This window comes from Cupressus sempervirens, chromosome 1, assembly GCF_028749045.1.
Source record: "Cupressus sempervirens isolate cs-2001-9-10 chromosome 1, ASM2874904v1, whole genome shotgun sequence".
Lineage (NCBI taxonomy): Eukaryota > Viridiplantae > Streptophyta > Pinopsida > Cupressales > Cupressaceae > Cupressus > Cupressus sempervirens.
The window spans coordinates 652076845-652100888 of NC_143118.1; the positions used below are offsets into that span (position 1 = coordinate 652076845).

At 37.3% G+C, this 24044-nt stretch overlaps 1 protein-coding gene across 3 annotated transcripts in view; it reads left to right on the forward strand.

Moving 5' to 3' along the window:
- The window catches only part of GC6 (golgin Putative 6), a 156147-nt gene that overhangs the window by 39637 nt on the left and 92466 nt on the right, over positions 1-24044 (forward strand). For all 3 annotated transcript variants that reach the window (XM_089786021.1, XM_089786018.1, XM_089786026.1), the window contains exons 4-8: positions 7477-7604; positions 7697-7749; positions 8080-8226; positions 8331-8404; positions 8497-8566. In XM_089786021.1, coding sequence (XP_089642147.1) covers positions 7477-7604; positions 7697-7749; positions 8080-8226; positions 8331-8404; positions 8497-8566 — 472 coding nt within the window. The remainder of the gene's footprint in view (positions 1-7476; positions 7605-7696; positions 7750-8079; positions 8227-8330; positions 8405-8496; positions 8567-24044) is intronic.

A 24044-nucleotide genomic window follows, 5' to 3' on the forward strand; every position in this document is an offset into this window, starting at 1 on the left:
GTTCATTTACCATCATTCTACATAAGGATCACTCGTGTTGTCAAATTAAAATTTGATACTTCTTTACTCATTTTTGCAAGACATGTGACTTATGATTATTATTTAATTAAATACGCTAAGGTTTCTATTTTTGTTGGTATTGTATTTTGGTCACCTTAGTGTCATAGCTTGTTGGAGCCAGGTTCAAAAGTTTTAAATCTTGTGCACAAGAAACAATGACCTTGTGTGTCAGATTATCATGATATTGATGAAAATGTCAATTTTGGAGCCAATGGGAATAAATAAATTATATTGTTCAAATATGTGCCTAAGTATAAAGCAAAGGGCATTTAAGTGAAAGTGTGCTCATGAAGACTCTTGGCATTGAGTGTGAAAAAGAAGCCTTTGCATTAAAATGATATGAATATAATGCCTAGCAAGGATTGAACCATTCCATTATGCATTGTTTATTTGATGATGTATGAATTCCAAGGGTTCAGCGTTGAATTGGAGGTAATGGTGAGTTGTCTTCAATGTCTTTCAGCACTATGAGTTGGATCTTATGCCAATGAATTGTGTTTGTCTTCTGGTCATTGCTGCAAATCGATTCTGAGAATTTGTAAGGAGTTTATTTGAGGGTTTGAGATAATACAACTGCTGGCGTTTGGTGTTGTAGAACTGCTACATAGAGCTGGGTGATAATCTGCTATAACAAGTCGATTTTATTGTTTCATTGTATTTTATACAAAGGTGGCATTCAAAGTAAAGGCAGCTTCTACTCACATTTGTGATTAGTCATTAAGGGTGGCGTTTGACATTTAGAGGGCTGCAAACAATAATCTAGAGGCATCGTTTATTAGTTCTGCATCAACTATCATTCCATCTGCCACAATCAATGACTTAGGTGCCTCTTATCTTTGCCAGTTCCTTTGCATTTCAGATATTCAATAAATGTGCATTTCATACAGATGCAATTCATTGTATATATTTGCCAAATTATAAATAAGAGTGTGGATTGCTGTTTATTTCTATGCATTGTTTTTATTTCTTCTCAAAATTTGAAAAGCGTATAATATTAAAGAATACAAAATTAAAAAACTTTCAATAAAGCAAGGAAACTTCTACAACACAGTCAGGAGTGAGCCAATAAGGCTCATTATAGTGGTATTAGAGCGGTTTCTTGCCATCCCGCGGTGTTGTAAATTTTGAGGTCCCATGCTTGATTTGTGAACAAATCAGGTTTCAACCCTCTTGCAGGTTATTCTAATCATGAACAAATACTGGAAATCCAATGAATATGGAAACCAATTGAGTAGTGTGTGATCTTTTAGGATTCAAACAAGTGCCGTGGTAAATGAAATGGAGAAATTGAGGCAAACATAGGAAAGGCTAAATGCAAGACTTTCAGATCCGGCGACAGTTGACAAGGAAGCTAGTATTTATGGTTTCTTTTTTGAACAAGTCCTCTTCATGGAGAATGCAAGAAGAGAATCTAGAGATTTTCAGAGTGGAGACATCCAAGAGTCTTTACTATGAGTTTTCAGCAATTAGTGATCATGGTGAGGATGATCTTGTGCTTAGTGGGCAACCACTAGTCCTATCTACAGTTATTATGTTGGAAATTCTACACAGGGAAATGTAGATGTGTTTGTTTCATTAGAGGACAACAACTTTGAGTTCCAACAGTTTGAGGATTCCAAAGTTAGTAATTGGGAAAATGCTGATAACATGCTAATTACCTTTGAGAGCAGTCTTACATTAGTGGGTAATAGTGGGGATATGGGTAATTCAGGTGTGATTTTTAGGACAACGATCCCTTATATGAGTATGATTGATGATGTTGCAAATAGTGCAAGTGTAGAAGATGTAGTTGATACTGCGACTAGTCTAGACTTTTGTCATGAGAGTATTGCTTTTTGAAGATTGTGAGGAGGATATGAGCACTAACAGTCTTGAGTTTTATGGTAGTATCATAGTGTTCAGTCAATGCATGAGACTCCCGTCTTCTCATGTGTAGAAAATGATGGCACAAAGTCACTTGGTGATAACACTCACAATTTGAGTGTTGACGAGTTATACGATGTAAATTCATGACTTCTGCATGTTGACAGTGAGTCATATATGCAATGACATAAGAGAGTAGAGGAGCCTTAGTTAGACTATGTGGATACTAGTGTTAGGAGCACTTCTGATGATTTGTACGAGGATGTTTCATGCTGCAACAAGTCTAGATTATCATGTTAGACATTGAGTGATGACTCAGAGTTGTAATGGGATGATGATAGGTCTTAGGATTATGTTTTACAGGTATTTACATTTGAAGAAGCAGAGATTTGCGAGGACTTGACATAGTAGTGACTTCAACTATATATGAGTTGTTTGCAGAGGTACCCAATAGAAGTACCTTGTTGGTGGACATGGGCAAGGTTGTTAGCACACATGATGTTAGTGATCATGTGGTGAGTTGTGAGAATAAAATTTCCTATCACAATGCAATTAGTGAGTCAGAGAGCTTACATAGGAGCTGGGGTATGCAAAGACATCATGTGACCAAACAGTTGAAGGTGAGCAACGGTGATATTTTTTCAGCTCTTGAGTATTACGATGCTCTCCGGAAGATGTTAACTATATTTGGTTTGGGTTCTCCTATGCAGATGAGCACGTTAGTAGTTGTCTTTCCTTAGCAGATATTCATTCACTTCGATAGGTTGTCATGATCTTGAAGCATAATTATTTACTATTGGTAGCTAACAAGGATTAACTTCTTGAGTGGGGTAACACTTATTACGAGGCATTGTTAGGGAAAGAGGAAGAGGTGGTTGAGCTCACTTGTGAGCTTAAGTCGACTTTTGGGGTGTGGGAGATTGCCCGATTGGCTCTCCAAGAGTCACAACTGTAGTTGAGAGAGGCAACCGTAGAGTTGGAGCATGTACAATATACACCTACCCTGATCCATTTCAGCTACATATAGTGGTGGTTAGTGGTGAGTTGACTTCCAAGGATAGGGATGATGAATGAGATGAGGATGCAATTAAATCTATCCTTGATATGAGTGCAATAGCTACAGATGAGATGAGTGCAAGTAGAGGACTGCTGAGAGCTTCTTGTTGAAGCCGGTCCCCCAATAGTTAGCACACTTACAAATGATGCAGAATAGGTTATTCAGAGTCTTGATTGACAATAGTGGATTCTTTAGATAGTTGTGTGCCAGTTCCTGTTCTCGACGCTACTCCCTCTTCTTCATAGCACTTGGGCATGGTATCATTTGAGTTGGAGAGAAGTTCTCATGGGGATCTGTTTCCTTCTATCGGAAGCAAATTTATTACTTCATCTCATACAACTGATGATGATAGAAAATTCGTAGTGCCACAGTTTCAGAGGGGTGAGTTGTGGGTTGCAAGGGAATAGGTTGATGCTTCTTCATATAATTTATATTGTACAGAGTCATTTATGGATTATTTTCTGGAGAGTCTGGAATTGTTGGAGGGACCATTTGAGCTTTTGAGGGTACTTTCATCCGGGGTTCTTGCGGTATTTAGGTTTTGGTGAGAAAGAATGTAAAGACTTTGACGACAATGCTTTCTCACAGGGATTATTTTGGTTGGGTTTGTTGAAGGGGATTACCTGGGATCCTGTCCAACCATTCGTTCGAAAAAAAACAATTGGAGCTATTTCTTGGTTCTCCGTTTGATTATGATGAGCCTTTGACAGAGATTGGAGCATTTTATTGCAACTATACAGTGAGGAGTGCTCAGTTCTCTGACCCAGAAGTAGAGGAATTGGTTTTGCGTAGGTGTGGGTTGGTGCCAAGTTCATACCATCTTTTATGGGATGGGTTTGTTTCATCTGCAGTTGATGGGGTTAGTTTTTGCAAGTTACGAGGAGGCTACTTACAGAGTCAACATGTCCGTGATAGTTTTGCAGAGGATGGATATCTGGGTTATGGTATAGATGTTGTTGGGAGTACTAGTTTTTGTTGCACATATAGACTTCATACTCATGGCAAATTGATAGGGTGTGTAGAGAGTTTTCATCTAGGAGAGGTGTTGAAAATTCATTTTTGCTTGTTATGGATGGATGTGATTTTCCTATCTGTTGGGATCTAGGTGGAGATAGGATTCGCACTGCAGATTGGGTGAGGCACCATTATTGGTATGGTGACATTATGTTCAGAATAACTTTGTGGATAGTGTTATCATCATAGGAGTTTGCAGGTGACGTAAGGGACATTATACATATTTATCCTTGGGATCTAGGTGGATCATTATGTTTCTTTGATTCCTGTGATTGCTTGAGGTCAAGCAATCTTGGGCAGAGAGGAATGTAATCACCCCTTTTAGCATGATTATGATAGTGAATGGATTTAGCCTATTATTGGGTCCTTGTAAGCTAATACTAGTGATTAGAGGACCTTATTGAGGGTTATGGCTCTGTTTGGTGAGACTTACTATTTGTAGTAAGTTAATGGACGGTTTCAATGAGCTCATATGAGTTAGAAGAGTTGAATGATGTTGTTAGTTTTTATTAAATATGCTAAGGTTGCCATCTTTGCTGGTATCGTATATTGGTTACATTAGTGTCATAGCTCGTTGCAACCGAGTTTAAAAGTTTTAAATGTTAGGCACAAGAAACAATGACCTTGTGTGTCAAAATATCATGATATTGATCTATTGATATTGTGTCTTAGCTGCATCCATTGACTTGTTGACTTCTTTCAACTCGTTCGAGCAATGCCAATATTGTAGTATGGCCTTAATCAAACTCTTCCAATTGTCCCATAGCCACTTATGGTTGCAGATAGTTCTTGAGATCAATCCCTCATGCTATCATAGGATAGTCATCATGTGCTTATTGGAGATGGGTCATTCTTGTGCTTGTAAGGGCATTTATTCAATCATCTTTTTGTCACCTTTGAGATCAACTTGCAAGATTGGATTCTCTTCTGATTTGGCAAGATAAATCAACCAGAGAGTGGCTTGAACTCAAATGTTGTGATCAGATTTATGTCTGCTCTTGTGAAAGCCATTCTTGTAGCTATTTTCAGGGTTCCTCTTTGGTTTATTTGCAATGGTTACGCCTTGTATTTCTAATTTTCCTAAGCGTTGCAGCAGTAAAATTCTTAGTTTTACCGTTTCTTCCCATTCTTCTATCCTGTGCATATCTTGTGCCATGTAATGGATGTTTCTATGGTTTTCCCAGTTCATGTGTTGTGTTAGATATGCTTGTGGTTGTATTGTAAAATTTATTTTCTTTGCAACATCTTGCAAGCTATAACCTTCCTATGTCCTCAGAAGATAGATTAGGGTTAGGATTTGTGTATTTGGATGTTTTTTTTGTGATATGTGCAGTCTTAGGCAAGGAGGAACCAAAGATTCAATCAAATGAATCACACCCTTTCCCTTTCATGCAATCTTTCTTCCTTTTTTTCCTCAAAGCTTTAGTCTTAGGGGCACTTAGATTGCAAGGAAGTGGACCTTCTTTAGAGATTCTACCTCACATTTCAAGTCCCATATTTGGAGGCTGTTTTCATGTTTCACAAGGTTGTTTAGGTCAATAACCATCATCTAAAAAAGGGTGCAAATTTTTTGTGACAACTAGTCCTTTAGCAAAATAGGACCAAATTCCACTTGCTGGAGCAGCTACACACTTGGAGGATGAAGTAGTTGATGCATATGGCCACAACGAATTACCCTTGATTCTATTGCCTACATGGATCACACCCTTTTGCTTTCATTCAATCTTTCTTCCTTTTTCTCCTCAAAGCTGTAGTTTTAGGTGCAATCAGATTGTAAGGAAGTTGACCTTCTTCAAAGATTCAACCTCGCATTTCAAGTCCCACATTTGGAGGCTGTTTTCATGTTTCACAAAGTTGTTTAGGTCACTAACCATCATCTAAACAAGGGTGCAAAATTTTGTGACAACTGGTCCTTTAGCAAACTAAGACCAAATTCCACTTGCTGGAGTAGCCACACACTTGGAGGATGAAGTAGTTGATGCATATGGCCACAACGAATTACCCTTGATTCTATTGCCTATGTGGGAACCCAAGCTCAAGAGTCGTAAGTGTTTAGATATCATCATTGCTAAGGACATGGAAATTGACAACATATCTGATGCAGGAATGGAACTTCATCCATTGAATGACATAATATGTTAATTTAGATTTCTGATCTTTTCGTTTTGTATGCAGATCAGCATTTGGATATGCAATATGAACTCTTTAAGTCCAGAGTCTTGAGCACTGGCACTATATTGAATATATTATATTACTAGTCATGTGTTCAAACTTGAAAGTTAAATGTCCTGGAATGATTGTCAAAGGAATTAAAATGGTAAACAATTAATTGTTTCAGTTTTCCACTCATTGAGTTTGTTGTATATTTAAAGCTTCAATACATATTTATATTATATTAAAGAAAATGGACATCTACAATTTGCCCGTTTCCTACTTTTTTAAAATTATGGCATACCTATATCAGTTCCCATCTGTTGTACTAGTCCCTTGGTGAGTATATATATAGTTAAATTGTGTAAATGTAAACACATCCTTATGTATATGCAAACATTTATTTATGTACCATATGTATGTGTGATGCATTTAAAGCGTATCTAAATATATATATAACACTTGTTATATATTTACAAATTACATACGTGCATGTGTTATATATTTAGAGAAAATATATAATACATATCCATGTGTGCAAATATACTAGTATAGATATCTTAAATAAATCTATCTAAAGAAATGCCGATAGATATCCACTACAAAATAATTGTAATTTAATTTACTACATCTAAAATTATTTATGTTTCCTTTATGTCCATTTATTTAGTTTTTAACAAATTTAAGCTTTTTATTTTAATTTCTTAAAAAATGGATGATTTATATCTACAAATATTATTTTAAATTTAAACGGATATTCAATGTTCTATTTTTAAAATTATTTTTAAAAGTATATTCTATTTATAATAAGATTTAAACTTTTAACATGTCAAATTTAACCTAGAAGAATACAAGTTAACGTTAACACGTTCACACCATCCCACTCCCCCATTCTGCCATTGTAGAATGCCTATCGGCATTAATAACACGTGTACATAATATATCACAAATATACATATATTTGAATGTGCATTACATATATCTGTTATATATACATATCAATGCATGTAAATAAATAACACATTTACATACTCATTTGTTCACTCACACATGCACACGCATTCAGTCTGCTCTCCGTTCCCAATTTTTTGTCCTTTATGAATATTTGAACATGTGCCTGGATCATATGGTTTGGGGTTTAAGTACCTTTAGTTTGCTAGTCATGTTTGCAAGTTCATGTGCTTATTGTTTTACTTTTGTTTCTTTACATGATAATGCATATAACTTCAAGTTTCATTGAACTATTTTGGGAATTTGTTATATACATTTATCTTCATTCATTTTCTTTTCATTGCTATAGTTATGGCTAATTTGTCTTAATGATAATGCAGTGGTGTTGAACGTCTGCTTGATCGCATTAGCAATGGTGTTTTAGCAGATGATCGTCGTGCTGCAGTTGCAGAGCTCCAGGCTGTTGTAGCTGAAAGTGGTTCAGCACAACTTGCCTTTGGTGCAATGGGTGAGTTATCTTTTATAAATTTAAGCTCCACATAAGTATTATTAGTAGTGCTAGTTATATGCTAAGATAAAGCCTATGTTGTTTTTGCTCAGGTTTCCCTGTGCTTATGTCTGTTTTAAAGGAAGAGCGGGATGATGTGGAGATGGTTTGTATATGTGCATTGCAACATTATTTTTTATGGTTTTGTCTCTTTTGGTGGTTGTGCTTGTTACCTTTTTAATTTTTTATGTATGTTGCTTCTAGCTATCCTAATTCTGTTACAACTATGATAACTCATTTTAGGTTTTATGTAATTTAAGCTTCACGTAAATTAGTTTTATTCATTTTTGTAAATTCAGATGGTTGTTAAAACTTAAAGGTATTGCAAATTGAATCTCTTGCGGGCGTTTCCTGATTAATCTCAAACTCAGATTGCTCTAGTTCAGGTAGAACAAGATTATTTTTTCTGTTTTCTCAGATTTGACGATTTTCACAGGTCAGAGGTGCGCTTGAAACACTTGTAAATGCACTGACACCAATTGAAAGCACACCTGGAGTATATAATGAAGTTCAACCGGCATCATTAAATTCTGAATTGCTGTCCAGGGAAGCTGAAAGCATTTCTCTTTTATTGAGTTTACTGGTATGCATTACATATTTTCATTTCTTTTGCAAAAGCATATTTAAAGTTTACATCTGTGCTGGACATTGTGTTGTATTTTTATTTGTGGGTGGCAACTGTGACAGACAGAGGATGACTTTTACATGAGATATTATACCCTGCAGTTGTTGACAGCCCTGATTTCAAATTGCCGCACTAGGTATTGGATTCATTATATAATGCACGATTGAACTTTGTATTTGAACAATTCTAATCTATGCCCCTCTTGGTGCTTATATTAATACAAAAAAGGTTGCAAGAAGCAATTTTGGCAACGCCCCGTGGATTGACTCGCCTGATGGATATGCTAATGGACCGTGAGGTATTGCACATATTTTCCAGTATAGTTGACCCGCATAGGAAAATCGCCGTTAATATTTTCCATATGATATAAATGGATTAAGTTTATATGAGTGGATGTTGGAATTTGATGCTCCTTATTCTTAATTTTTTTTTTTTTTGAAACTTGCAGCAGAGCTTTATAGTTCATTCTTTTTCTAATAAATAGTCCATTCACAGCTTATATTATTGAACATGCCCCCCATTTAAAGCATGTGTCTAATATTGGATGATTGTGTCACAGGTTTATAACTTTATATTGGAAATCTTTTAATTGTATTATATTGATATATGATGTCCAGATGCAGAATGCTTTAAATATTATGACAATCTCATTATCAATGCTCCAAAAAACCCTGCAAACATTGTTAATCACCCTGCAATCAACTAGTTTAATTTAGCATGATTGGCCTCAATCAATCCCTTATGAGGTACACTGCTGCAAGTCTAGTTGATGTTCATACAGTAGGTTTTATTAATAACCCTAAAATAGACTGTATAATTACTTTACAACCACATATTTTTATTAGTCTGCCAACCTTGAAGCAAATTAGTTATAGTGATAGCTTGTTGTAATGTAGATTGTAATAGAATACTGCCTTTCTTTTCTAGCAAAAAGTAATTGGCCTTTATTTTGTAAGTCTCACATTTGTCTTGACTGACTTTGATTTCCTTTTGATGCTGCACAAATTAAATCATTTATCTTATGAGCCCAATCATGTGATGAACCTCCTTATAGCAATATCGTGAGAATGCTCGAAATAACAGAATACAAAGTGATAGCAGAACTCAGAATGAATCTACTGATCGCAGGCCACTTCGAGGGGGTAACCTCCTTTGAGCAAGCTCAATACAATAAATTCGTCCGTGCCCATCAAGGGCCTCAACCTATTCTTATATACTGAGTACGATCTAGAAAAGTAATACTACCTATGCATGTGGGATAATAAAATATACTCACGGGACGACTTACAAAGCATATGCGTCCAACAACACTACTCTAACAAAATAAACAGAAGGAACACACAGGTTCCTAACATCCCCTCTCCCTTAGAAAAAAGCTTTGTCCTCAAAGCTTAAGGTGTGGAAATTGTTGTTGAATCTGAAGAAGGGGTTCCCAGGTAGCATCCTCTGGTTGCATGCCATGCCACTGAATCAAGACCTCAGAGATGGAGCGAGAGCGAAGCTGGCGAGTGCGCTGGTCAATGATTGCCACCGGCTCCAGGATAATGGATCCTTCCGTATCTATTTCAGGGAGAGTAGTTTGTGCTCTGACAGTGGTACCTAGAACTTTCTTTAGACAAGAAACATGAAAGACTGGATGAATGCGGGAAGAAGGAGGAAGTTCCAGTTTATAAGCAACTGAACCAATCTTCTGCAGAACCTTATAAGGCCCATAAAATTTTGGGGCCAGCTTATGACGCCCTTTCAGCTTTAGGGAGGATTGTTTGTATGGCTGTAGACGAAGAAAAACCATATCCCCAACTTGAAATGAGCGCTCAGAACGGTGTTGATCTGCTTGCTGTTTCATCCGATTACGGGCCATGTGAAGATTATCCTGTAAGGTATGAAGAATCTGATCCCTGCTGCGGAGAACTATGTCAACTGCCTGGACTGGTGAGCTGTTGGGAGTGTAGGGAAGGAGCACTGGAGGTGCCTGACCATAGAGTGCTTCATATGGAGTCATTTTAGAGGCAGTGTGGTAAGAGGTATTGTACCACCATTCAGCTAAAGGGAGCCACTTGGCCCACTGATGTTGCTGTTCGGAAGTGAAGCAACGAAGATAAGTTTCCAAGCATTTATTGACAATTTCAGTTTGACCATCAGTTTGTGGGTGATAGCCCGAACTCATCTTCAGTTTGGTGCCAGTTTTCTGAAACAGTTCAGTCCAAAAATGACTGGTAAAAGTTGCATCACGATCAGAGACAATGGAAGAAGGGAGTCCATGAAGACGAAATATCTGGTCCATGAAGATTTGTGCAACAGAGGAGGCAGTATAGGGGTGGCTGAGGGCACAAAAATGACTATATTTCGAGAGACGATCAACCACAACCAAGATCACTGTCTTGCCACCGGATTTAGGAAGCCCTTCAATGAAATCCATAGAAATATCAGTCCAAATCCGTGTAGGGATGGGCAATGGTTCGAGCAAGCCAGGAAGGAGGGTCGTTTCACCCTTGTGGTGTTGGCAAGTATCACATTCAGCCACCATCTGTTGAATCGTCTGTTTCATCCCTTTCCAAAAGAAGTTTCTCCTTGCTCGCTCATAAGTTTTGAGGAAGCCTGAGTGCCCTGCTGAAGGAGAAGCATGGAGTTCATAAAAAATAGCCTGATGTAGAGCTGGGTTCTGAGGAAGCACTAGCCGACCCTTGTATCGAAGAGAAGCACCATCCCAAGAGTAATGTGGTATAGCAGAAGGATTATTGGCTAGCTGGTGAATGATTTGAGATAAAGAAGAGTCACTGTCATAGCCCTGCTGAACAGACGCTAACCAATTGGGAATGGACATAGAAATAGCGGAAAGGGAAGCTTGATTATCAAATGTGCGAGAAAGAGCATCTGCCACAATATTCTCCTTACCCTTCTTGTAGGTGATCTCATAATCATACCCCATGAGTTTGCTGACCCATTTCTGTTGTGTAGGAGAGGATACCCGTTGTTCCAGGAAGTATTTCAGACTTTGGTGATCGGTTCTGATGCAAAAATGACTCCCTAAGAGGTATGGCCGCCACTTCTGTACAGCATGCAAAATAGCCATCATTTCTTTTTCATAAGTAGAGAGGGCTAGATTCTTACCAGAGAGGGCTTTGCTAGTGAACGCAATAGGATGGTCATCTTGCAGGAGAACAGCACCCAATCCATTGCCGCAAGCATCACTCTCAATAGTGAAGGGTTTGGAAAAATCTGGCATCGCGAGAACAGGTGTACTGCACATAGCCTGTTTCAGTTGTTCAAATGCAGTCTCAGCAACAGGGGTCCAGGAGAAGGCATCCTTTTTTAACAGAGCTGTCAATGGTGCTGCAATTTTCCCGTAATCTTTGACAAACTTGCGGTAGTAGCCAGTCAACCCCAAAAAACCCCGAAGGCTCTTGAGAGTTTTAGGATGCGGCCAAGTTTTCATGGCATCTATTTTTGTAGGATCCACCCGCACTCCATGGTGTGCAACAATATGCCCGAGATACTCCACTTCCTCCTGGCCAAACACACATTTAGATAGTTTTGCACAGAGTTGATGATCAGAGAGAAGTTGCAAGACAAGCTCCAGATGATGGAGATGCTCAGCCCAAGTTTTGCTATATATGAGGATATCATCAAAGAAGACCAGAATGAATTTCCGGAGGTATGGTCGAAATATGTTATTCATCACTGCCTGAAATGTTGAAGGAGCATTCGTGAGGCCAAAGGGCATGACTAAAAATTCATAGTGACCATCATGTGTGCGGAAGGCAGTTTTAGGTATATCCTCCTCATTAACCCGAATTTGATGATACCCAGAACGAAGATCTAACTTGGAGAAAAAATGAGCCCCATGAAGTTCATCAAGAAGTTCATCAACAACTGGAATGGGAAACTTGTCCTTTATAGTGAGATGATTAAGTGCTCGGAAATCAATGCAGAGTCGCCATGACCCATCTTTTTTGCGAACAAGCAGAACTGGAGAAGAAAAGGAACTGGTACTAGGGCGAATAATACCTTGCTTCAGTAAGTCACGGACAAGTATCTCGATTTCGGTCTTCTGATGAAATGGGTAGCGGTAGGGCCTGATGTTGGGCAGAACACTGCCAGGAAGGAGCTGAATACGGTGGTCCTCTGGACGAGAAGGAGGTAATCCCACAGGTTCAGCAAATACACCAGAATACTTGTCCAAAATGTGTTGGAGATCGGCAGGAGTGCTAGAGACTGCTGATGGCTGCATCTGAATGGAATGGAGCTGAGCGATGACACCATGTGAATTCTTCTTAAGAAGTTTTTCCATACGGTGTGAACTGATGATGCTGAGAGACCCTGGTTGTAAGCCTTTCAAAGTGTGTTGGTGCCCCTCGGCTGAAAACTGCATCCAAAGTTCAGCAAAATCCCAGAGAATGGGGCCAAGAGTGCGTAACCATTGGGCACCCAAAACCACATCACAGCCACCTAAGGGTAAGGCAAACATGTCAGAGCGCATGTTATAATCTCCAATAGAGAGACGCACATTGCGACATTTCCCTTTACAAGGTAAAGTGCCCCCATTGGCAATCATGACTTCAAAGCTAGAGCAGGGATGGATAAAGCAATCAGCCTGTTTGGCTATTCGTGGATCAATGAAGTTATGAGTGCTACCAGAATCAATGAGTATAGTAAGAGGGATCTTCTTGAAGAAACCCTGGACCCGCATGGTTTGTGGAGTAGTGACTCCTGCCAAAGCATGGACAGATATCTCTGGTGGAGCTTCTGGTGAAGGAGGTTCAGGCTGGTGAGGCTCAACCTCATCATCCACTGTTTCCTGAGCATCTACATATTCTTCCAGTTCCGGTGGAGAATCCACATCCAAGAGATAGAGCTTTTGCTGAACACATCTATGGCCCCGAGACCATTTCTCATCACAATTATAACAAAGCCCTTTGTCTCGCCTGACTCGCATCTCTGTTTCAGACAAGTGCTTGATCGGAGTAGTTCTGGGAGCTGGTATGACTGGAGGGTTGTGAGAACCTGTATTTCTGAATGGAACAAAATTAGATCTGGAGCGTTGTAGAGCACTAATCTTGTCTTCGGCTAACTTAGCCAACCCAAGGGCTTCCATCATTGTAGTAGGTCGAAACATTTTGACTTCTGAGCGAAGTGCATCCTTCAGACCACTGACAAAACAACTACGGAAGAATTCATCAGACAAGCCCTCTGTGTAATTAGCTAATTTTTCAAACTCTGTCTGGTATTCTCTTACAGTGCCTGTTTGACGCAGTTTAGTGAGTGCTCCTGTGAAATCATCAAAGGAACTAGGGCCAAAGCGCTCCAAAATGAGGGTGCACAATTCTCTCCACGTTGGGCCTACATTAGCCTTGATGTACCAACGGAACCATTGAAGAGCTTCATGTTCCAAATGAAAAGATGCAAGGGGGACTTTGTGGTTATCCAAAGTATTATGCAAGCTGAAATACTGCTCTGCCCTATAGATCCATCCAGTCGGATCAGAACCATCGAAGCGTGGAAAATCAAGCTTTGGTCCACGGAAATTGCCAGAAGAGGACCCAGTATCTCCTGAATGGTTTCGGCTCATGGCTGACTGCTGAAAGTTAAGACTCAGAATTTTGTCATCTAGATCTTGAAGTTTGGTTTTGAGGGATGCCATTTCCTCTTCCATGATTTTTGCTCCTGTACGCGTAACAACCATAAAGCAAGGTTTTTTTTTATTTTTTTTAATTTATTTATTTATTTTTTTTGTATTTATTTATTTATTTTGGAATGGGTAGAAGATGAGAAACAAAAACTTTTTTAGTTACGGCAAACTTGGATTTGGGTAAAACTCAGATAGGAAATGGGTGTTCGACGGGTGGTGGGAGACTATCTGGGGACAAGGGAAACAGAAAAATGAGGGTTTCAAGGGTAGGGAGGCGAAATGAGGCGAACAGTCCAAGAGGGATAAGGGAGCAAAATGAGGAATTGAATCTTGTGGCTCAGTTTGGTGGCGATTGGATGAGAGGTGAAAAAGATAGGGCAAACCCTAAAATTAGATAAATGAGGGATTTAGGGCTTTGATATGTAAAATTTGGGGTTGGGTCGCCAAGGAAGGAAGTATGCGAAATGATATTGCAGACGTTCTGCGGAAGTATGAGCAGAAACAGAAAGCAAACAAGGAAGCTACGACTAAAAAACAGAAAAATTTTTACTCGTTTTTTTTTTTTTTTTTTTTTTTTTTTGTTGAACAGTCGACTTAGCAAAATTCACTCACAGACAGAACAACTGAAAAGAGTTATTGCAATAACAAGAGATATTAGAAGTGAGAGGAACCTGAAGGCCACGACAGAAAAAAAAATTTGATGTAATTTCCACCCAGCGAGCCCAAGAGAGTGCTCTGATACCAGATGTGATGAACCTCCTTATAGCAATATCGTGAGAATGCTCGAAATAACAGAATACAAAGTGATAGCAGAACTCAGAATGAATCTACTGATTGCAGGCCACTTCGAGGGGGTAACCTCCTTTGAGCAAGCTCAATACAATAAATTCGTCCGTGCCCATCAAGGGCCTCAACCTATTCTTATATACTGAGTACGATCTAGAAAAGTAATACTACCTATGCATGTGGGATAATAAAATATACTCACGGGACGACTTACAAAGCATATGCGTCCAACAACACTACTCTAACAAAATAAACAGAAGGAACACACAGGTTCCTAACAAATCATCCAAACTTTTCTATACTTTTCATAACTCGGTGGTCCTGGATACATAAATGACTGGCCAAAACAAAAATCTATGGCTTACAATATGTCAAATAAACCATATTTCTTTGTGTAAAACAGTAAAAGACATTTTTGCCAAATAAGTTACAACTGTATTTGGGAAGATAAAAATCATTGTCCATTCCTTCAATGTGACCTTCCTGAGAGTTTATCTCTCTCACTTGATTGCTGTCCTCAAGTTGCATGTATTTTTACCTTACTATAAAAATGGCCATTGTCAATCTATAACTGGTACCTCTCTTCTTCAAATGATTAGTGTCACACCCTGACTGCTGTCTTCAAGTTGCAATTATGTCATATCCCCTCCTAATTATAGCTGATGAATATGACTGAATATTTAAGAAAACATATAACTCAACACATAATCTGATTACTTCAGCAAGGGTTTCAAAAGCAGCCAGCAATCAATATCACTTCCGGATCCAACTAGAAAGTATACAACTAATATCAGATCAGATTTGAATAATTGTAAATATATAAAGAGAAGTGTAACTGTAGACAGTAAAAGTCTTTACTGTCTCTGATGACATGTCTAAAATTCATTTGATGTCGTCTCTCTCTCTTCTGTTGAATAATTTTAATTATTTAATTGATAACTAATTATGTGCTCTGATTTGATCAATCTTTGTCAATTTGACCTAAGTCAATCATTTTGCCTCTTTGATAAGATTATTTTTTCAGTTAAATAATCTCTGTTGCTTTGGCATTAAATTGTCCTAGTAGGGTCAAATTGTTATTTTAATTATTTGAGTCCCTTGTCCTTGTTATTGTTTTCCCCAGAAAATAATGATGAACAACAATAAGAGAGTTGGAACAAAATTGCACAAAAGACACGAGATTATCCTAGGAAACCTCTTCAACTTGAAGGCAAAAACCAAGCCACACCAGAAAAATATCTCTTGTTATTGAGATAATAAATATTCAAGTACAATGCTTTCCACTGAAGACGTATTTCATTACACTAAGCAATCACATATATAAATTGAAGAAGCTATTGTGCTTGTTAAAATTCATATAGTTGATCAATTTTGGAGTTTCAATCAGCCATAGAAATTGAAGTTTTTTACCCTCAATTTCTGCTTGAGATGTTCAAGGATTTTCACTGTCAAATCTCCTTTAATCCGGGTTTTTGTCCTTTGGATTGGATGAACAATTATTCTGAAGACTTGGAATATGATTTGAATGAATCCTTCTGCTGGCCTCTACTTGTTTAAATAGACTCCTGCATACCTAGGGTCGCAAACTCCTTTCTCCTTTTATTTTTTAATTAGCTGGTAGTCAGCTTTCACTCAGAAAATTGTCCTACATGCACAAAACTAACTTTTAAGGCAGCTAAAACATTCATTGTCTCATGCTGAAACCAAATTTTAACTCGTATACAATATTTTCATTTAAAAAATGATGCACCACTCCTCTATTTTGTGGACTTTAGGACATCTTAGAAATGATGCACCACTCCCCCATCCCATATCAGTCGAAAAAATGCACCATGAAAGATGGGGACGCAGAGAGCTAGCCACTTTGCTCCAATTGTATTTTAGCATGTTTTAAAAAAACAACACATTCAAATTTAAAAAAAAAGGATGGGCAGGCCTATAAGACTCCCCCACCCCATCAAACAAAACCTCAACCTATTTCACTTATCAAAATGACCGAAATGAACACACTTACATTTTGATATTTGCAAATTTTTGTTGAAGAGTAGCAAGAGAAGATCAGCAGTTTAAAGAGGAGGACAGACACAGTTTAAAGAGGAATGAACAACAGCTGAAAGAAGATATTAGGGCATCAAATACACTGCATTTGATATGAGCTCTTCATCTCTCTTTCGTTTTTTCAATTTGATGTGCATTTTTCCAAGTTATATCAATTTTTTAACACATAGGAAGGAGACACAGTTTATTTTTGAACTTTTTACTTTTATTTGGGCTTGCTGCTTTCTTTGGAATTCTTAACCAACAAAAATCACGAGCAACAGTGAGAGTAGTGTCATGTCTCAATTTTGATGGTAAAAATATTATTTTGTTCCTCAAATTTAAAACAAATCAGAAGGGAGGAGTTAAGTTATTTATTTATTATTATAGGTAATATTAAATAATTATTTAAGTGACTTTAGAAAAGTAACTTAAGTCACTCACTGTACGAATTTAAATCACTGTTATATAATGTGACTTTGGAGATTGATGAGAACTTGGAATGTATATTATTTATCCTCATCATTGATGTGAGAGCTTTCTTATATTAATTCTTCTTAAGGTGTTGCTTGAGGTTTCCGTTCTTAGCAAATGAGAGATCTGGACTAGGTGGAGGAACAATCAACCAAATTCTTTATTTGTGCTAGTAATGGAGATCGCAAAGAAATTAAACTTGCATTTGAAGGTATTGAAAATTGTCATTGCTTATGTTATTCATATAAGATTTCACATGCAAATATAATTAATAATAATATTTGGGTGTTTAAGTAATGAATACTTTGTGACCAATACCTTGCTATGCACATGCTTGGTGTTGTGTCTATATTCCCAAGGAGGAATTATCCAAATATATTCACTGGAAGGTGTTAATTTATACTAATGATGAAGATGAGCACAAAGTTTGTGAAGCTTTCAAGAAGACAAACTCAATATTGACCGCATAAGATCGATAAAATTATTGGATTTTAATACTTTCTATCTTAGTTGCATAGGGGTTATAATGTTGCATCTCTTGCAAGAATCAAATATTGTTGCAATTAAGGCAATATCAAAGTTTTTATTTTGGCGAGTTACATAACCTTATGAGAATACATATTTGAATTATTAGCCATGAATATTTGTAAAGTTTGACTTTTCTTCATCTTGTTGGTGCAAGAGGCTTTGGCATCAATTACCTAACATAGCCTAATGACATAGCTATCATCTCTATAGTATGAGGATCATTTGTATTATATCACATGTCAAATGTTGGTGCATTGCTTTTGGCGGTAAATGCAAAACTAAAGAACATTCAAGCGGAAGCTAGGTAGTCACCCTTTGAGGAGAGTCCACTTGGGAGGCCACCATCATTCTATCTGGTTTAATAAAATTGATTTTTACTAACATACGAAGTTTGGAGCATAGTGAATGATTTAGTGTATATTTGTGTTTGACAAATATATAAGCTTTGGTTAGGAGCTTTTAATATATATTGAAACATTACATTTTGATGTTGTGTGATTAATATTTATCATAGAGTTGTGAAAGTATGTTTGATGTTTGAGAGCGAGTTTTCTCGGCAAGGTGGGGTTATTCCTTGGTGTGAAATTGGAGGAGATAAACACTCAATATCGAGAAGTCCAAATATCAGAAGGGAACAAAGTACATAGAGGCGTTAGAATGCCGAGGTAAGTATGTCATACCCTTTGTTAATGTTTGTAGCAAATGAAATACATTTGATTGAATTTGGCATTCTCCACAAGTGTATGCGGTTGCATATCAAGTTGGCAAATATTCATTGGGTCCATTACTCATATGCTTATGTAGAAGCCATACGCTATACTTGCCGACAATGATAATGGTTATAAATTTATGGATAGAGCCTCTCACCTTACCAGTGAGGATGTAAAATGGTCAGTCACTTGATAAATATTTCATTGTTTTTGGAAAGATGTGGTCATTCTTGCAATGCAGCAATTAAACATGCTAAATTAACATAAGAGGCTCAAGTTCTATAGTTATAGTCCTTTAGATTTGTATTGCTTTGTTATTGTTGGAATAAGGCTCTATTAGATTTTTTCCAGTTCTATTATGTTCTTTAATGAGAATGCCTTTCATACAAACATATAAGAAATTAGAAGAATGGATGAGGAAATTCGCAAAACTTCTAGGAAGAATAAATAATAAATCTTTCCTAATGATAGTATACAAATGATTTGACAAAATTACGAAGTCGTAAAAGGAAAATTTTGGTTTGAAACTGTATGGGATATTTGGGTGTGTTAGTACCCGATATGGTTACAATTTCAAAACTTCAAGTTTAGAGTTGTTGAACCACTTCGAACTGAAGTTCAAAGTAGTTCGATGGTTTAGAGGTCCAAGTTGGTTTGTTGGTTCAACATGCAGACACAGATCAGGCTTAAGGTTGTCAAGTTCAATGATTCAGAGCAAAGGTATAAGGATCATTTAATCCAAGTTCAGAGGACTTCACAAGAAGTTTCACAGTTTCCAAATTCAGTTTCAGATGTTGAACCTCTTTGAACCACTTCAAATTGAAGTTCGAAGTAGTTCAAAGTAGTTCAGAATGGTTTAATGGTTGAAATAACCCATCCTGCAGGTTCAATATAAATGAAGTTCAGACTCTGGATTTCGAAATGCAGATTCATTCATTTAAAAAAGTTCAAAGCCCAGTACCAGTCCATGATTCAAGGTCATTACAGAAGTTTAGAGGGCACAATTTGGGGAGGCACTCCAGTCAAAGGACAGAATACCATCATGGTAAACCTTCAAGGTTCCTTAATTCAGAAGTTTGAAGTGGTTCAGTATTTCAGCATGCAGATTCAGAGATAGTTTTCGGGCCAAATGTCTTCAAATTTGGTGATTTAGTGGAGGAAGTTGATGCCTAATGTGTAAGCTATGGATTTGTTGTTTGTTGAAGATGCTCAAGCTGTAGATCGAAGTGAAGACCCATCCTATCTCGTGAAGGCAGCCCGACGACCAATGGAAGAGAAAGCACCGCCTAGGGAAAACCATCAATGGAGAATCCCATATGTTAGACGTGCAACCTGTCAGCTTTTCGCAGGCAATAGCATTATAATAAGTTTGGAAGGCCACAGGTCTGTCTGCAGTCACATAGCAACAGTTTAAATGAAACTAAAGATAGGAATACCCATGCTTGTGCATTCACATTAGACATCCTTTGGCATGGAAACATTGATAAAATCACAGCAGGAAGGCATGTTCAAAATGATGTCCAATGATCAGTAGGGAATTTCAATTCAGCAAGTCGGATTTTCTGACAGTCATATAGACCCTCAAACAGAGATCTGTAACTTTTGACTCGGGCATTATTTTCAAAATCGTCTTGGTGAGAATGTGGAGAACTAGGATTCGGATAACATATCCAAAATTCAGCAAGATCCAACGGTGTAATAATTAGTTATGCCCCCCGTAATCAGGCTTATTTTTACTGTCAGAATCATTTCCAATCCGCTCAGCATCATGAATATCTTATTTAAAATTAGATCATTCAAATGATAGGTGGCATATGTAAACTCTCTCACATAATGCAGATATATGACAGGTGTCTAAAATTAAAGTTTGGAAACGAACAAATAAAATTATAATGTTTCATTAAACATTATAATTATCAAGATATATAAAAAATTCTGGGTTATAAACATATCTCTCGTATAATCTTTTCAAGACAGAATGTGAAAGATTATGTATTATATTATAACTTTAATGACATATGTCATTAAGAGTTAATATTCAAATAAGAATTAGTGGGAGATATTGCAAAGGAAGAGTGAAATCAAAAGTTTTTCAAGAATCAGTTGCGAAAACCGAACAGTCACAAACATCAGAAAAGATAAATATGTTCCAGTAAATGTGAAGAGGGGGTTCCACTTCTTTTCTGTAGGGGAGACTTTGGTGCTGCAATACAGGAGAGTTTTGGGCTGAGAGTTCTGCTTTTTCCTTACAGGAGATTTTATGTTGTTGCAAAGGGGAGGGTAGAATGGTTAGAGTTTTAGATAGGCAGATATTGTAATGACAGTAATTGGTAGATATGATATGGGTGTTTTAGTTTTTGCATGACTTTGTGCATATAGAGATTTGATGTCTATATATGTATCTTCTTGAATATGGCTTAGAAACCTTGTGTTCAGGCATGTTAAGTCAGTATTACTTTGTGAATCCTGATTTATCAGTTCTAGATATCTGGTTACTGTCTTTACTGCAGATAGGTGTTATTATTCATTTCTGTAGATTAGTTAAAATATCTCTTTGTTGTTAGAAATAATCTATACCTCACGATCCAAGAATCTGTGAGAGATCCTTTCGTACTTTTGGGTAAAAGTGCAGGATATTTAAATTCATTGAATATTTCATACAGGGAGCTGTACCCGGTAAAATTCAGAGGAAAGTTATCAATCCAATGATAACTTGTCCAACTGCTAGTGCTGATTCGTCTTCTCATTTGGGCATTCAGGGTTATATTTGTATGTATTTTCTTGGAGGACAATCTGTTCACTAACAAGGTGGTATTAGAGTTTTTTTCTTGCTAGGTTGTGCCTTTCATGAGTGAAATAGAGAGGAGATACTATGATAGAGAATTGGTGAGATGGTGGCAGCTTGCACAAGTTTGAAAGGAAAGAAAACCTTCAACATTTTGGGTGTATGCATCAAAGGTGACATAAAATATTGTCAAGAGGAATTAAGCATTCTTAAATTGATTAGGGAATTTCAAGATGTGATAAATGGGGTTATGAGATTTCAAAGACATATGATTCATCCATCATCACATATACGATACCACTTAAGGAGGGTAGTAAAGCATTTCATCAATGTCAGAGGATGGTCAACCCCTTGTTAGAACCTTTGATCTATTAGGAAGTGATGAAGTGGACAACGGAGATAATATTTCTAGCACGACACTCAACATGGCTCATCGATCAAGTTCTAGCTAGAAAGAAAAATGGAGAAATAAGGCTGTGTGGATTTTCGAATTTGAACAAGCCATCAGAGAAGGATAACTATCCATTACCATTGTTGGATGAAGTGTTACAAATAGTGAATGGATCAAAGATGATGTCATTTATGGATGGGTATTCAGGATTCATTCAAGTTATAGTTGAAGAAGAATGTAAATAGCTTTCACAACTAAATGGGGAACATTTCCCTATAGGAGGATGCCTTTTGGTCTAATTAACACATGAGCAACATTTCAAAGGGCAATGGATATCACTTTTAAAGATTTGACAGATAAGTGTATTAACATCCATATGGATGACCTCGCATTCTTTTCTAAAAAGATGGAAGACCATGCCAATGACTTGAGAAAGGCATTCTCAAGATGCAAGAAGTTTGGAGTATCCCTCAATCAAAACTATACATCTTTGGGTTGACAAAAGGAAAACTATTAGGACATGTGATTTTAGAAAGGGATATTATGATTGATCTTGAAAGAGTTGAGCCTATCTCAAAATTGAATTTGTTTGTGAGTAAGGAGTTGAAATCATTATTTGGGAAGATAAGTTTTGTGAACCTATGAATGAAATCTTTATTGTGAACCTATGAATGAAATGCTTAGAAAAGGGATGCTAAGATGGAGTGGACTCTAATGACAATAGAGTCTTTTGAGGAGATTAAAGGAGATTTTTCATTAATGGTCGTGTCCTCGGTTCAAACCATGCATGTGCTGTAATTCTTACACAAAGAATTGAAGAAAATGAAGAGCATCCTATTACATTTATGAGTGCCACTTTGAAAGCAGTAGAATTGAGATACCCAACATGGAGAAACAAGCTTATGCTATAGTGAGAGCAACTAAGATGTTCATACGCTACATCTTGAGGAGTAAAGTACATGCCATAGCTCTTGACATTGCAGTGAGAACATTATTGATGCAAAATGAACTAGGAAAGGGAAGATGAAATTGGGTTGCTGCCATCCAAGAATATGACATTGGCATCCAATTGATGAAGTTTGTTAGTGGACAAAAGCTAGCACAAAAGATTGCATATGATCGACTAGGTTTAGTACATGGGAACTAGAAGATATATGCCTAGATGAATGGTACAAAGATATTATCGGCGACTTGTTAAATCACAAGTGTCCTTCCCATTTAAATCTAGTACAAAAGAAAGTATTGAAATTGAAGAGTAAGAGATACATGCTACAGGGAACAATTTTGTATAGGTAGAATCATGAGGGCATTTAGTTACGTGTGTTGGGAAAGATGAAGCAGGAAGGATTCTGGAATATTTTCATGATAAGTTTGGAATAGGCCATGGGGTAAGTTTGGCCACCATAGACAAATATTGATTTGGGCTATTATTGGCCAACATTATTCAAGGATATGCACGAACATGTGAAGGACTTGTCACATTTGCTAGACAACTGCTGTTTGGGAGAAGATTTTCACAATACCTCTACAACCAGTCATTAAAATAAGACAATTTGCATAGTGGGGTCTTGAATTTATTGGTATGATCAATCCACCCTCCTCAACGCAACACGGGTACATTCTAACCGTGACCAACTACTGTACTCAAGAGTTTCTTAGCAACATCCCCATACCATTTGGTGTAGGAACAAGTCCTAGTCTTCTTAGTCCAACTCAAATCGCAGTCTTGTGGTTCACGCAAGAATATTTAGACAATGAGGATAGGGTCCTAGCAAGATTGTCCTTATTGATGCATTTTGTTAAGAAGAGAGATGAAGCCCTAGCTAAATTCGTGAATCATCAATGGGTAGCGGTAAGATGGTATGACAGATAGACTATCTTATTGTCTATTAGGACCTATGCTTTTATTTTTTTAAGTGTGGAATTGAGTTCAACCCCATGGAAATAGAATTTCCCCACTTGTGGGGCAATGAAGAGAAATTGGATAAGTATAAAATTGGGAATATATCCCTCTGGGGATCAAATTTCCCCACTTGGACAAGTGAAAAGAATCAAGGATGAATTTTAACGAAGTTCAAATTTCCCCCTTTGGGGATGGTAAAGGGTGACTTAGAAAAAAAATGCAATCCTCCCCATTGTCAATTTCCCTTAATGAAATAAAATGGAAATTAATTAAGAATTTTTGCACGAGTTTCTAGGTAGCTTGTTTTAACCCACATTGCTTGTATGGGTGAAACTCAATCCCAAATCTACTTTAAAAGAACATGCAACAGCTGTTAGAGAATACAAAGGATTGGCCTAGTGGTTAAAAGTGGTGAAGCCAAAAACTAAAAGGCTGAGAAGGAAATCACCCAGCTATAAGGAGACTGAAAATCAATCCAATGAAATGAGGAGATATCAACTGTTGCCATGAAGTCTGATATGACTAATTGCTGA